Genomic DNA, 16,715 nt, shown 5'->3' with positions numbered 1-16,715 from the left:
GGCAAGCGTATTCTGTATCAGGCAGAGTCTGGGCATCATCTTCATGTTCAACTACAGAAGAAATCATAGTAATATGGCCTGAAGGTGATAAATTAATTTTGGCTAGGTTCCTGTCTGGGAGGAAAGAACAATTTTCCTAATGAGATAAAGATGAAGGAAGACAAGGACCTTTAGGCAACTGGAATTTAGTCTCAGAGAGGCCCTAATAAATCAGGTTGTGCTTCTCTTTGTTTAAGGAAATACCTGTTAGGAGATCCAGGACCTGTTTATTTTTCTCTGACAAACCTGATTTTCTTGGTAGTGCACAAACTCAGAATCATAACTTGTAATGAGAAAAAAAGCAGGTAGTCAAGTACAAGTTTCAAATTTTTTTGTCATCTAAAATAAGTAAACACAAATCCCAGCTGATGGGACTCAATTTACAGAGATCTGCTACCTGGAAACTCCTATTTCCATACCCCAAGTATCTATATCCAAAAGAGCAGATTTGCCTGGGTAACTTGCACTAGAAGAACTAGAAAACAACAATACTCTCACAAGCGTGTGCGTGAAGTACCAAGAGACCAGGTGGGAGGGATCCAAAGTCCCATGGAAGCAGCGACTGCAGAAGACGCAGCCCCTTCCGGCACAGACGCTGAGAAAGCTCGTGTTGTGAGCAGCAGATCTAACACATGGCCACTTCACTCTCCTGCAGCGCCACTGTCACTGCTGATAGCAGCACAGGGGTCACTCAGCTGAACATACAGCGCTCCTGTGCCACAGTCCCGTTACAAAAGCTACAGCCTTCTTCAGGCAGGTTCTGCTTCACCAGCCTCTCACTTCAACCTCTGAGAAAATTTTCCCAGAAAAGGCAAAGAAATCAATGTCTCTGCCATTGCCTTTCAAGTAGAGTAGTCTGGGACCTCTGGCTATCTTAAACTGGTATGTCCCAAGTCAGTCAGAACTCAGGGCTGTGAAAGCAGTGGCCCCAGCCCCACTCCTCCCACAGGCTACGCATTGCTGCCCCATTATGCCAACCAGCACACCACACAGCCAGTACCAGCACCAGAAGAGGACTGGGGCGCTTGGGCAGGAATAGCAGAAAAGGCAGGAGCACGCCTTCGGGAGCCCGCACCTTGATCCACACACAGCCAGCATGGAACCATCCCTAGGGAAACCTCCACCCTCCCTGTGCTGCACGGCCTCTGTACGGCCCCCACCGCCCCCTGGCAGCCTCCCGCAGCTCCAGCCTAAAGCAGCAGAGGCTGAGTGCAGTGCTAAGCGCTATGGCTGTCCTTCAGAACAAGAACGCCAAAACCTGGATTTGTCAGATTCTTAAATATCCCTTTCAGGGTGTTTAAGAAAGGAAAGGTCATATTTAAATGCTAGGTTTATAGTTACAGTGGGCTAAGGAAGTAATCACTTCTGTGAAAAGCCTGTTACATTTCTGATCGTTGTGTATTTCATCCTAGAAATAAATATAAAAGCTACAGCCAGATGTTAGATTATAAATTAAACATAGTCAAACCTTTAAAATTGTCTTGGACAATATAAAAGTAGGTACCTGATACACTCTTTTATCTGAGGGATTATATCAGCTATTACTCTGGGACTCCCTGTACAACACAACAGCTTTTTCCATGCCTGCCCTCTGAGGTGCCAACAAATGCCTGTTCTCTCTGAAGAAAGACCAGTTACAACAGCTTAATTCCCCTTCTCACCCTTTCCCTGCCATGAGAGAGCTCTCACGCCCAAAGGGCAGCAGAGCTTCTGACTTTCCTTTCAAAAGTCCAGGTTTGCTTACCATAGTGTCACAAGGCTCTAGTACCTCAGTATTTACTGTATCTTTGAATGAGCATCTTACAGCTTCTGTGGTGATACTTAGGAATTCTGACAGGAGGTGTATCTATCTCAGAGGATTTATTCAAACCATGATGAGACTTAAAAGTATAGACAGCTAGGAATGAACAATTTTTTGTCTACTTCTACCAGACTTTTAGGAATTATTTCTCTGAAACTTTTCATATAACCAGTTTGTACATGAAGAAATAACACGGTTGGGCCTTTAGTTGTAACACACCTGTAGTGGACCAAGAAGCTTCTCTGAAAGGGCCAGGAACACAGTACTTATCCTGCTCTGTTTCAGCACAAAGTAAATGATGGCTTCAGCCATTGAGGCAGTAGCAAACTGCTGCAATACCCTCATTGCAAAAGTAATCTGGTAATAGGTCATGCTCAAAAAATCACACAACCACCACCAGCTCCATGCCTTTTCACTTTATATGTATGCTTGTACAATGTGCACATGAGACATAGTAAATAGTGTGCATCTATACCAATACCTTCTAGCCACAGCACTACAAATTCCTGATACTTCAGTATTCACAGTACACTTCAAATAGTAAAATACTCCATTTTGGGACTAATTTTTTAAAACTTTTCTTACCGAAAAAATGACCAACTTCTTCTCAAAGTGCTGAAATACCTTTTTTTTAAATACTTTTTTTCCTTGAAGCATGGACCAACAACAACAACAACGAAACTGTATCACTTTTCATTATTGTTGCTATTGTTATAGATAAAACCAGTGGGCCTCCACAAGCAAGAACACAAACTATGCTTCAGATTGAAGCTCCTCTTTTTGCTAGATGAGCACCTCCTGATGTATAGCTGCCATCATTAAAGCACATTTTAAAGTGAAATCTCGATATATGCGTTACAGAAATCTACAGTATTTCAGCCATTCAATCTCATTTTCCTCCAAAACTGTGGTATAGTACATACTGAAAGATTAATCATATAAAGTTACCTTTTCCAATAAGCTTCGCAGTGAGCAAGCAACATGAGTAAATTTTATAGTCTGTGACAATACAAGTAGGGCTTGCAAAAGCAGTACTGAGCAGCACCTTAACCAACAAAAATGTTGACCTCAGTTCTTTAAAAGCAAAACAGGATATACATTTCTTGGACATTTTTCACAGCACCTTTCTTTGTCATGCTACTTTTAGCAGTAGCACTAAAGCTAATTGCATTCTATCCCATTAACTGTCATGCACTAAAGCACAGATCCAGACTGTTCTGTGCTTTCTGTTCTGAATTCTTTCCAGACTTTCAAATTTGTTCACATGCTAAAGTTTCAAAAATAGAGAAAAGCACATGCTTAATTATCTTTTTTTTTTTTACCTCTCTATTTGGTGGGACTTAAGCACATGCATAAATGCTTTCCTTAGTTGATGCCAATATGCTATAAAATGACAATAACTTATGTACCACTTCTCAATATCATTCACTTCGTAAAGACACTTTTGAAGGTTAAACTTATTTCTCAGAAATAACCAGAAAACTGCATAAAAATAAGAATTGTCAAACATTTTCCAATTCAGCTTTAGTAAATGAAAAACTTCAAAACAAATACTTTTATTACAAACTTCTAAGAAGGAATGCACCTACGAGTGCAAATTAATGGCTTCTAAATGGAGAATCAATATCTCATTGTATTTTACACAAAGAGCTAAAACCCCATTGCTGTAACAATACAAAAAAAGAGAAAGCTTTACAGATCAGGTTACCTGTCTAATTTGCTGTTTTTAATAGACTATACATCTGGCTACAGCCATTACAGAGTCTCAATCACAATCATTAAAAGTAAAGATTAGAAAAAGAGGTAGTTTATGACTTCTAAGCATTTACTACCATTCTATCAACCCTACAAATGTCTTTGAAAGGACATGTAAAGAGCTGACAATTAAAAACCCGCATTTCGGTGTTGCTCTATATCATGATAGATCACCTAGATTAAATGATCCGTATTATCTTACCTGATACATTCCAACTCCTATGTGCTTGGGCTCAATTTTCACTAGCTCAGCTAATGGGTCTTGGACACGTCTAGCTATGGAAACTGAAAAACAGAATTAGAGAATAACTATGGGTTTTATCTGAAAAAGCAGAATAATTTAATGGCTTTTTCTTTTTTTTTCCTAAAAATCTTCTACGCATTAAATATACTTTTTTTAGCTGGAAATAATCAATAATATAGCAAAATCCTTTTTCACTGTTAAGACACAGGAATGAAATGTAAATGAATCAAACTCTTTAATTGAATAATTCAAGCAAAGACCTAAGGAGATTTTAAACTGTAATCATTACATTAAAAAAGCTTTTTCAGGCCACAGAATTAACAACAGAACTGTGTAAGCTAAATTTTCCCCTCATATCCATACTAAATGCATATGTAATATTTCAAATTAAACTCTGAAATAGCCTTTAAATTTACACCATAGATATGTAGAAACAAACAAACATTTTAAAAAAAATGGAGCAACACTTCACAGACTTATTTATCTAATATAGCATTTCCTAAGATATATATATTAGATACTCATGTATTATACATTTACATAATTCAACCATAAAATTCAGTGTTCGCTTTGAAAATGGTTCCTGGACTTCACTAATATAAACTGCATACCAAACCACATCAATTTGAAATCTGTCATCATTATAACCATGTTTAGAAAAAACCCCCAACAATTTCCAACATTTCTGGTGCCAGTAAGAGCATATGGGAAGAACCTTTGGTTTTCGAAATCTAAATGTTGAATCAAGACTGTGTTTGTGAAGCCTGTATTTATTAATAAATCCTTTACTTACTGTTTTCGAAGCCTGTATTTATTAATAAATCCTTTACTTACTGAAATCTCAGAAAAAGCCTTATTTGCAAATGTCAGTTTTCAACTTTGGTCTAATTCTGCAGACACAGAGCTGCATCAAGTATTTGCAACTGTGCTCCCTTCCACATACACTGTACATTTACAAACCTTTTTTTCTTCTGAGTAAAGACAAAACAGGTTAGTTAGTTTAGCAGCTCTTAGAACATACATTCTTCTTAGTGAAGTAAACACTGAGGAAGAACAGGAGTGTCTGAAGGTACTGCAAAACTCTTTCCAAAAAAAAGACGAAATGTCATTCCAAAAAATAAGCCAAACCAAAAAAAACACCAAACCAACAAAACCCCAAAACACCCACACCAAAATCCAAATCCACCCACCCACCACCAACAAAAACCACCCACAAAACCAAAATCTAAACCCAAAATACACCAAACAAATAGAAGCAACCCCCATCCCAAAACCAATGAAAACCAAGAAAACCTAAAAAACCAAGGCCAGGACTTATGGCTAAGGCTGCTTTTCCTACCACGTGCACTTGTGCAAAAATGAGGGAAATGGGGTGGGACAGAAGAAAGCTCTGATCCTTTTATAAGTGTCTTCAGAATCACCCACACAGCTGGTATTAGTCATTTAAAAAGACATTTCCTAAGAATTACTTCACATTTAAATACATTTTGAAGCAAATCAAGAGAGTGTTAGAGGAAGAACAGACAGGAGTCAGGAGTAAATACGTATATGGATAGTGGCTTGGTCAACAATATGTACATGACTTTTAAATACGAAAACTGGAAGTATATCTAGTGGTTCACAGCTGATTTTATACATACACACACATATAAAATCACGAGCATGATTATCATACACATATGGTATATATAAAACTATATAAGCACCTTCACCGAATCACAGAATCATTTAGGATGGGTACACTACCTCGTCTAAGACCCCTGCTGAAACAGGGTCAGCTAGAGCAGGTTGCCCGGGATCACATCCAGTTAGGTTTTGAATACCTCCACGGATGGAGATTTCACAACCTGTCTGGGCAAGTCATCCCAGGGTTTGACCGCCCTGACAGTAAACAACTGTTTTCTTGCATTCAGATGAAGTTTGCCATGTTTCAGTCTGTGCCTCTTGCCCTGAGCGAGTACTACAGAGAAGAGCCTGCCCCTCCTCCCATTGGGTATTTGTACACATTTGTAAAATTCCTTGAGCCTCCTCTTCTCCAGGATGAACACTCCTAGTTCTCTCTGTTTCTCCTTGTACAAAAGGTGCGCCACTCCCTTAATCATCTCTGCAGCCTTAATTTAAATTGCAGCTACCATACTGAAGGGTGCTAAAGAGTTCCCAGCATTTCAGAAAAGGTCTTGACTAAACATTGACACTTGAAGCCAAAACAGTAAACAGACCTAACATTTAATGGCTATACAGGCTCTTCAAACCACAACTGCAAAGTTTATCGATTAAATGAAAGCACTGGAGACTTCACTTTTAAAGATTTGCACTGCTAAATGCACAGTTAACATGAAGTTCACCACTTGGTCACGCAAGACTTTTCATATCCTTTATTACCCGTTTGAACATACGCTGGCAATGGCAGCTCACTAGCCTGGCTCAGAAAGCACCGTGCTGGTGACACCTGATATGCCGATGTCTCTGATAGAGAAGTTCTGAATTCAAAGGCAATCACACACGCCTTCTTGTCAAGAAAAATTACAAAAGGTTAACCAGTGTAAGTACACTGGTTATCGTTTACACAAGTATAGTTTACTGCAGAAATGCTTTCCTGTAACAATAATTCATATTAATTACATTGAAATACTAGTGGTACCTATCAATCATCACCTAACAAACAAAAATGGAACAAAACACCAATTAAAGTAGTATTGACACAAACCAGGAAACACTTAAAACTGTATTTCTTCTGAATGCATTTATGTCTATGTATAGGTACTAGTCTTTCAGCCAGCTTTCTTAAACTCAACTTGATTAATAGCTGTACAACGTTTCAGAGAATTTTCTTCTTGTTCCACCTAATGGTAAAGCACATCTCAAGAGTTATATTTTAGATAAGCCAAAAAGCAAATATCTCTTGTTGTCCACATCCCCTTTCATTAGATCTTCTAAAAATAGACAGCTACATGGATAGGTTGATCCAGGCATTTTCCAACCATAACCTTCTCTTGGAAACCTTCAATTAAAAAGTAAAAATTAGACTCTTCTTGTCATAATAGCTAGGTTACAATGCCGCCATATCCCTAGGAGGCTTCCAGCGAAGGCGTAGGACCTGATCCAGGAAAACTCTTCAGCACAGATGCATGCTGGTGTTCCCACCGGAATCAGCAACACTATCCACCCGCATACCGTTACACAGGCATTTAAGTGCTTTCCTAGATCAGGCCTAATAGTTACAATATTGAAGCGCAAAGATCAACTTAGTTGTTTATACAATTTAAGGGATGCAGCTCCTACGACCGATACCAGCAAGATAGCTAACCTGCAGAATTCCCACTAAAGCTGCAATTTTACTCCAGAACTTGTCAAATTTAAAATAAAAGAGCACAATAGGGAAAAGGCAAGACTTGACCACATTCTCTCTAGGTGCAAATTCAGTCACGATTAGCATCTCCTGTCTCTTGTACAGGCAAAGAACACCTTTTCTTTGTTATAGTACTAGCACATTGCAATAGAAAGATCTTTTTAGGGGGCAGTGAGGCTCCACTCGGCGATTTTATCCACAAGGCTGAACTCTCACAAGTCAAGCACAGCATTACTGAAATCATGAGGGCTCTGCAGAAGTGCAAGGTCTGCTCCCATGAACCAGTCAGAGACAGTAAACCTGATGGTTTCACATTTTCCCCTTAAAAATAAAATCAAGATATTTCAGAATTTTTTTATATTGAATTATTTTACACTAATACAGGTATTCCCAGAAACTGTTTATATGCTTAAAATAAGTTTTAGGAATGGCTAGAAAACATGGATTTTTAGAAGACTAATAATGAAACAGGTAATGCATTGTTACTTCTACAGTTAAGTTATTCTTCACTTTTGCCCAAACAAATACAAAATAAGTTATATGATGGCATGCAGGGCAAAAACCAGAAAATCAGATTTCTCAAAAGTAATCAGGTCCAAACATAAAATGTTTGGGATGCCATTCTTAAAATATGCTAGTCTATGTGAAAAAAAACCCTATTCAATATTAAGTAGGGTATTAAGATCAGCATGACATGTCCCTTTATTAGAAAATTGTCACAAGAATTGCACACCCAATAAATGAAAAGATTCAAGTTATCAATTCAGAAGAAAACATTATTGCAATACTTGGATTGGCAGTAACATTGTGATGCCATGCAGTAAATCCACGTAAAATATTAAAGCTTGGGAGGACAAGATGGCCTAGGTGGTCCTCTGAATTTAATGTAGATTAACTTCACCTCTAAATGCAATAAGGAATAAAGAAGAAAGTATATTTACTAGAATCCCGTCTTGTCATGAGGACATATTCTGCCATTTTGTAAGAAAGGCATTTCAGCTGTTTGGTGGTCTCTATTCACTCCATACTTTATTTAACAAGATAAACCCATCAGACAGCTAAGTACTTTTGCCTGCCAGCGATGACGTGCAATGACAGTGTGGTGGGCGAAAAGCCTCCGTAAGAGTTGCTTGCACAACTCGTGTCAGCCTCAGTGTCTGATCTTCATAGAAAATACAGAATTATGTAAAAATGTTTTGTTTCCTAATGACTAATGAACAGATGTGGCCTCATGAACTTGCAAACATACTTAATTATCTGGTTACTCCTGTCTTAAAAAAAGATCGTATCTCTCTTAATTCCAAACTGACAAATTTAAAATTATTTCCCTCACACATACACATCACACTATTCTGTTTTTACTAGTACTTTCTACAGGAAGTGATATCATTTTTCACAGGGATTAAAAAGGAGTTTCCACTCCAGAATACTGGTAATAGTTGTGAGGCTAAATCTTTTAGACTAAAGATGGAAAAACCTGCCCAGTCTTAACAGTAAGGGGCAAAACCAATATAGCAGGTTTTCAACTATTTCACTAGATGGTATCTGTACAAGAGCCATGTCAGCTGCCAACCTTAAAAAAACCCAGAAATAGTGCTAACTTCTTAATTAGGCTACCTGCCTCCCTTCAGTAATGGAACAGATCTGGAGCAATCGTTATGGCCCAAGTCAGACATGCACACTATTTAGGGTGCAAGGGAAACTAGAAATTTTCTCAACTACATAACAAAATTTATTATAAATGGTTTCAAGTATTGTGGCTGCTTGGGGCACAGCCTGCCAACTTCTGTGTTCAGACAAATCACAGATTAAAATGTTCTCCTTTTGCATTGCTGTATGCAAAAGCCATACCATAAAGCAAAACCTTAACAGCTATAGATGGGGAAAGAGTAAAAATACAAAGTTCTGCCAAATGCAGTGTGATAGATTGCCAGGAATGATTATGGGTGGAAGAAGAAAAAAATTTTTTTTTTTCAATTTATTTCAGTTACAGTGGTGCTCAAATGTTGCTTGCACTGCAAGCAGAAAAATATCTTTGGCCAGAATTCCAAGATTATGGCATTCCTTCCTTTAAACACACATGTCTTTATATAAGGACAAAAAGATGTCTCTGTCAACAGCAGTGACAGTTTCGCTACCTCACAAGAGTGGGAGCATTTGTTTATGTTTTGAAACAATGTGAAGCTTCCAGCTGTGAAGGCAGTGGATGGTTTTACAAATGTTTTACAAGTATATGGCAAACACAAGCTATTAGGCTATGATTGATTCAACCTCAATTTTGTCATAAATGAGACTATTCTGTATTTTTATTATAAACCCCCAGTTTTTCGCTCTTGCTGAGACATGCTACTATAACATCCGAGTAACTCGTCTCCCCTCCTATTCTAAAATCACCTTTGCACTTAAAAGTCTGGGTTGAAACTTCTATGTCAATGAAATAAAAAAATAATATATTAAGGTAACCAGAGACTAACTCACAAATGCGTATGTAATTACTATCAATATATCATACCAGGGTAGATATGGAAACATTACAACTTACTTAAATCCTTTTATAAAGCCTATTATTGTGTTCAAGATCAATTACTCTCCATAATATCTGCAATAATGTTTACTCAGTGATCGATTGTTCAGGTTTCCTGAGTCCTGGAAGCTTTCTATCCTGTTGACCTGAATTTCACCCTCCTTGCAAAGGATACAGTGAAACGTACAGTAGTCTTTTCATTAAGCATTCTTTCTCAGTAGGTCAGGATTTGTGACACAGTTTTGAATCCTCATATATCTTCTTGGTGGGTTTAAAGTATGCAATTTATTTTAAACAACTGCTCAACAGCTGCAGTTCATCCAAAATTCTTCTGTGGCAAGCGAGCAGGTTTTTGTTTTAAAAAGGTTACATTTTAGTTTACTTTTAACTCCATAAAACTGATAATCTGTTATTTGCCTAAGATTAATGAAATAATGAATGACAATGTTATATTTGTTTACTACAAAAATCTTTAAAAGAGATGGCTTGAATACAAAAAGGAAGTAAGAAACACATTTGAAGAGAAAGCCTTGACAAGTGAATATTACAATGCAGCTTTTTAAATTCAGTATTTTTACTTAGAAACACACTCTCAAAACCACTTTTCCCAAGTATTAGTAATTTCTGTGTCACAGGATGGTAGCAAGTTTTTTTATCTAAGGTGAGATGGGAGACATATAATCATTTAATTGAAGCCTGATGTGATTTTTTTTTTCTGTTACAGAAATGAGTTAGTCTTACAGGATGGTATAAATTCAGAAAAAAAAAAATCTTTCCCCATCTGTTCAGCTTAAAAGGTAGACATCGTCAGTATGCTTTTCACATTCTGACCACTGGTACTAATTTTAGCTGCATCACTGTGCCATTTAACTGCATCACCATGCCAGTTATTACTACAAGTGAAAAATTACTTGAAGTTCTGTACTTACAAGAGTTATTCATTTACATCAGCAACAAGAATTAACCTTTCATAAGCGACCAGAATGTTCTTTCCTATGCCTATAGTAAGAAAAGCAGATGTAGTGGGTAATGCATCATACTGCTATATTAAATGCAAACCAAAACTCCTCTAGTTGAAGAGCATCCTTGTACTCATTGTTCCTCTGGCTCCACGCTTCAAAGAAGCAACAAAGCCTTCTAAGGAAAACACACAGACACGCACGTGCACAGAGTTACATCCAGAGGGACAGAAGTAAATCATTTTCATAACTCTTATGTTAAGGGAAAGCCTGGAGTAGTGCTCTGCTTCTGGAGACTGCTGTTAAACAGAACTGTTGGGGTATTTTTAGTTCAGAAGCACAGAAAATGATGCTCTGTAAATAGAAGGCCAAGTCCATCTGCTGAACTCAGATTCATCTGGGATATAAGAAATAGGTAAATGAGAGGAAGGCAAGGTGAACATCACATCTTTCCACAAAGCATGCAAAGATCAAACATCAGCTGCAAACATTAACATGTGCACAGAAAATGATGCTCATTTAACAGCTACACATACGCACATCTTAGCATAGTGAAAATACCGATCCAAAACAGGCAGACAGAAGAGCTTTTGCCTGGCTCAAAATAATACCCTGTTTTAATTCTGTAACAAAGCAGAATCCTAGGGGAACCTAAGCAGGTCTTGATGTTGCAGATTACAGAAAATCAAACTCCTCTACTCCAGCCCACTACTATGCTCTACAGCTTCAGGGGAAATACAGTGCTGATGAGCAGCATGCCATGAAGTTTGCATGGATTGGAAAAACATTAGATCCTTGTCTAGAACAAGAAATTAAAGACTACAAACACCTCTAACACCTGTGTAAGAGCCCATTCAGCACTGTGCCACTGGTCTGGGGTCAATTCAAGCCCATTTTTCTCTCTCTCTCAAAATCCTGATGCAGGCCCATATGTCCATGCACAACTGCAAGAGGCCCAGTCATTTCCAGACTATCTGCAGTTAGGGACTATTTTCTAAAGTTATCCACAGATTCCTATAACTTCTGTTTAAACTGTAGAGCCTAGCTCACACCTTGAGATGAGCTTTTGCTCATTAGTAGGAATGGGTCCTATGGGGAGAAAAAGAGCATGCCCCTCTTTACATATTACTGCTGTTTGCCACAGTATAATTAAACTCATTCTCAAATGCTACAGAATACAGCAGGTAAAAGATGGAATACAATTTTACTTTGTACAACTGTAATTGCACACCACCCAACTGAACGGGCTGGCAAAATGTTTTAATGCCCAAGAATTCAGTGCTTGCTTTCTCCTTTTTGAAAACTTGTGGAACTTGCACCAATCCTCTACAATTAGCTGTAGAAATAAGCTTCCACTTAGAAAGCAGTGCGAATGGTTTAACCATAAGACTTCTGTCCAATCAAGTTTTTGAAAAATGACCTTCTCTCCTGAGTAGCCAAGGGGGAATACTGCTCTTTTAAGAAGAAAAAGAAATTAGCTTGAGTAGACATCAAGGCACTATGTCCCACACATCTAATCATCAAATTGTTTTACTTTCCTTAAGATAAAGTCAAAAGAAATTACATTTTTTCCGATCTCTACCTTCTACTTGCTGGCTAGTATGACAGCTCTGAACTGTATTTCTCTATCTTTAACAGCACCCCAGGGAATAAAACCCTGTAGCATGACAGTCTCAAAGTCCTAACAAGCCCCCAAAGCCTACAAGGCTTTCTTTTGCATGGAAAAGTGCAAGTGGTGTGCTAAACTTTGAGTGTACAATAATCCAATGCATTCTGCCCTGTGGAGAGGAGACAAGCAGATGGGATTTGACAACGCTAAGGCAAGTTGTGTGACCTTTTGCTCTCTTGGATTTTTCTTTATCCTCAGAAATCATCCTTTAGTAGCAACACAGTTTCTATACTGGATCATACCTGTGCATGCAGCACGACATACATGCTTGCCCTGTTAGTATTCCAAATCTTTGCAAAAAAGTAACTTCAAGGAATATTTTATCCATGTTCATCACCTTCCTAACCGGGTGACACAACTATGTGGTCTTGACAGAGGACCCCAGGCCCTTCATGTCTGAGAGGAAAACGAGCATTTCTTGGAGTTGCTGCATTAGACAAGCTCACGTATGTTGCTCTTTTTTCAGCATCTGAACACAGAAGTGCAAATATAAAACCAAATATATATGATTGCACCAAGGTATGGAAACAAATCGGACAGGCTTAGCATGAGATCTCTAACAAGTGGTTACACAAACATAATATCTGAAAAGACATAATCCCCTTTCCCAGCTCATCCTGTGTTTAAAGAATTCTGTGTATTCAGGTTTGTCTACATTTTTATAAATCAATGCAATGAAGCACATTAGGTTTTTATTTTGCTTTTTAAATAGTGAAAGAAGGAAGAGATTGCTTATTTGTCAGAGCAGTCATCCCAAAAGAAAAGGTAATTCATCAATTCAATGAAATGAAGGCATTTTTCATTTAATGTAACTGAGCATGTATCAAAAACAGGGTAAAATCCCAGTATGACTACGGCCTTGTATCAATTCTTCACTGTCAGGCCACTGTCTCATCAGAATTCAGCAGTTTCCTCTGGTTCTTAGAGTCATTAATAGACATTTATTTCATCATCATATCCACTTCAAGAGGTGGAGAGGGAGCAAAAGAAAAAAATTTCTGATGTGAGCACATGCAAAACAACTGGTGCATCCTTTATCCTCCTTGGACTAAGGACAACAAAAAAGCCATCAGTAGGTGACCATACCTTAAAAAGTTTCCAGGCATCCAGGAGGTGTATAAATTCCCTATTTCTGTGCATCAATCCTTCAACACAAGTCATACATGCTTACACATTCTATATATACTTCACCTGTCCCTCCACAGTCTTCCCATTTTGTCTAGCCAAACTTGTTCAAGCCAACAGGCATTTGCAATGGAAATGCACTGAGAAATGGAGAAGCACTGAGAGAAAAACCAGAAAGTGTGGCAGTGTCTATGCACTGACATCTGCACAGACTTACTTTATTTCTCATCCCAGAAGCCTCATTTTTATTAGGAATACAGGTTTTGCACAACAAAATCAACTATTGGTCAAAACTCTATAGGACAGGATGGAGGTAGAACAAAGAAGATATCAACCTCTGGAAAACCATTTAATTCCAGAGGTCACAAGGCCAGTGATAGCAACTGAAAACAAGTCAGCACTGATTGTCACAGAGTCCATCCATTTGAAGGAGAAATGCTCGTCACCACTGAATTTTGCTTTTTTTTCTTTCACTCATGCAAAGAATATCACATCAAGACAGTCTTCTCAACCACTCAGATAACGGAAGACAACTAATGGCGAGTACTTTGCAAGGCTCAGTGAGCTGTTACTTACAACTGCTTCCAAGGGAAACGTGCATCCAGGCCTTTCATAAAAAAAAAATATAAAAAAATACAAGCAAATCTGAACCACAGAGACCTAGAGTAATCCAGAGGATCTTAAGATCTTATGGACAAGTTACACTGAAAAACTCCTACTTGAAGTTGCCATGAATAAAAGCTAACCAAAGGTTAAATATGAAGTGTTACACTGATGGTAGGTCAGGAGAAAAAAAGAAAAAAAAAAGATAAACCAACAAAAGAACAGCCAAGTAAACATGAATTTGACAGCTTTACGAAAATTCCACCAAATTATACATTTAACAGCTTCTCTAAGAGGGTGGCCAGAGGACAGATGCTGGGGCAGAAACAGAGCTGCAGCCAGCCAGCCAGCCTTGCAGCTCCCTCACTACCGTTCCGCTAACTCTAGAGCGGGCAGCCACAAAGCCTTGAGGCGACACACATTAATAAGCTTTACAAAGGTGATCAACATTTCCAGCTTGCTAAGTACTTTTTCTATGATGTCCATCCCTTGCAAAAATTCCCATCCCAAATCTTCAGCTTGTCCTTGGGCACAGCTGTTGGGAAGGAGAATTCAGGGAAGCCTTACATTCTCCTCTCCGTCAGGCTGTAACCCTATTGCAAGTCCTCATTACTGAACTCCAGTAGCTTGTTCTCTAGGCAGAACCCTCCTAATCTGCTGCAGCTGAACTTCCTCCGCCTTCAAGTAGGAAATCCTTTTATTGCTCTGGTCTATAAGCCTCTTATCTCCTAATTCTGTGAGGCTGAGAAATAGCTGTTCTACTCATTAATCCCACAGTGACTGTCAGAAGGGGATATATACCTTCTCACTACTGAAACACAAGTAACTAGGTTTCATCAGGTTCTTTACTATCTACTTAGTTGAGTCTCACTCCACAAAATCTTAGAGGACTTGAAGTAGCAGTACAGCATACTTCTGCACTTCCGTGAAATATTCAGATTTGGTGCTATAAAAATTTTGAAAGAACCTGGTTCAATGTAAAAAGATGATATCAGGAGCTGATACTGCCTAGGACAGAAAGAAGGTAGACATCTCTGGAGGACAATTCTACAGTTGGAGAGACCCTATTCCATTCTCTGCAATGTAGATACTAGCAAGTTGTTTAAGAAGTGAGCGTTTACTTTCTTCTCAAGCAAGTGCCATTTTGGCTAAAAGTGCTGTATGAATGACTGTAAAGACTCTCCACTACAGTTTATACATACACCAGTAGTTTATAATGAGATCTTTCGCAATCATTTATTACAAACCCACATCATCCATGACCTTCAAAGACAACTCAAACTGGAAAAAAAAAAAAAACAGTTGAGTTCTTGGCTTAACTAATATATTTTACTAGCATCCCCAAGAAACGCTGAAGGTTTCTGGGTTTCCCTCCATAAACAACACTTGGCTAAGGAGAAAATAATGAGGTAATATTTGTATCAGGACTGATGTCTTCTATTTCTCTGTACGAAGTGAAAACCTACTACAAAGAGTTGTAAACAGTGCTTCAAATATGACAGAGATCATACAACAAGATTGGAAACTAATATCTTATATAATATGCATTATTTAATATTTTATATTTATGCACCTGATGGACAAACATAGGCCTACCTGTGTATTTCAAAAAACCCCAAACCCTTCAATAAGTTTGTGTTGAGAAAAATGTTAAAAGTGGCAAAATGTGTTAAGATCACAGATACCTCACATCAGTTGTACCTTTTATTTTAACTATAAATGTCATACTTCATCATGCAGCTGTCAGCTTCCTTTAATGTACTAAATGCTATCATGTAAGCACAGATTCTGACATGATGTAACACAACAATTAAAATAAAAAGCAAGTCAGCTTTGACACCAAGTCACTTTTCTGTTTGCTGCAAATTAAAGGAAAATCAAAAGTGCAAAAGTAAAAGCTAGTCAAGAAAAGTTTGCAAAAAAATCCAAACATCAATTAATGTTTCCCTCTAATGTCACATTTTTGTGTTATGTTTTAAAATAACGTCCACAGTTTTAATGCAGCTAATTACAAACTGACACCAAAAGACACTAAGAAGAAAGTCTAAAACTTCTAGAAAGACTCTACTGTAATAAATATATTTCTAGCTGTCAGTTCCACAATAGCCAACATCCATGGAACTATTTTTCACTTTCCATCCTACACTTATTCAATTTCTATCCATTCTGTGGCACTATACTGCAGCACATTAAAATTGCTGATGCTTTTCAAACCAGATGCAACAGCACTTAAGTTATGCCTGAAGCAATTCCTAGTAATAATGAAGAAATTATGAACTCAACATAATTAATACTGAAATTGGTCATGTATTACAAATCTGATTTTCATTTACTGTATTTGATGCACAAGACTAAATAAAAGTGTCTCAAATGTTCAAAAATTAATTTCTAAAAAAAAGAAAATCATATACATCTGGAAAAGTATATTGTTAATAATTAGATTTCCTCCTTTTCAGTGTTTTTCTGTTCATTTACATCAACTCTAAACCCACATTTAATATATCAGCAACATTAAAAACTTTGCCCCAAGGGAAAGTTAGTGGCATCTGTCACAAATACAGAAATGTCACATGCATAGTATTCACTCTGGCCATACCATGACACATTCAAAACTTCTGTGGCCCAGGGAAGAAATAATCACAACGGA

General features: G+C 37.8%; 1 protein-coding gene across 4 annotated transcripts in view; it reads right to left on the bottom strand.

Annotated features, from left to right (window-relative positions):
• Positions 1-16,715, bottom strand: part of SRBD1 (S1 RNA binding domain 1) — a 128,105-nt gene that overhangs the window by 47,786 nt on the left and 63,604 nt on the right. For all 4 annotated transcript variants that reach the window (XM_080408288.1, XM_080408289.1, XM_080408287.1 and 1 more), the window contains exon 18: positions 3,798-3,880. In XM_080408288.1, coding sequence (XP_080264414.1) covers positions 3,798-3,880 — 83 coding nt within the window. The remainder of the gene's footprint in view (positions 1-3,797; positions 3,881-16,715) is intronic.

The sequence above is a fragment of the Falco punctatus genome (assembly GCF_963210335.1).
Source record: "Falco punctatus genome assembly, chromosome: 12".
Classification (NCBI taxonomy): Eukaryota; Metazoa; Chordata; class Aves; order Falconiformes; family Falconidae; genus Falco; species Falco punctatus.
Note: the sequence above shows the minus strand (reverse complement) of the source record. Positions and strands in the feature narration are given on the sequence as shown.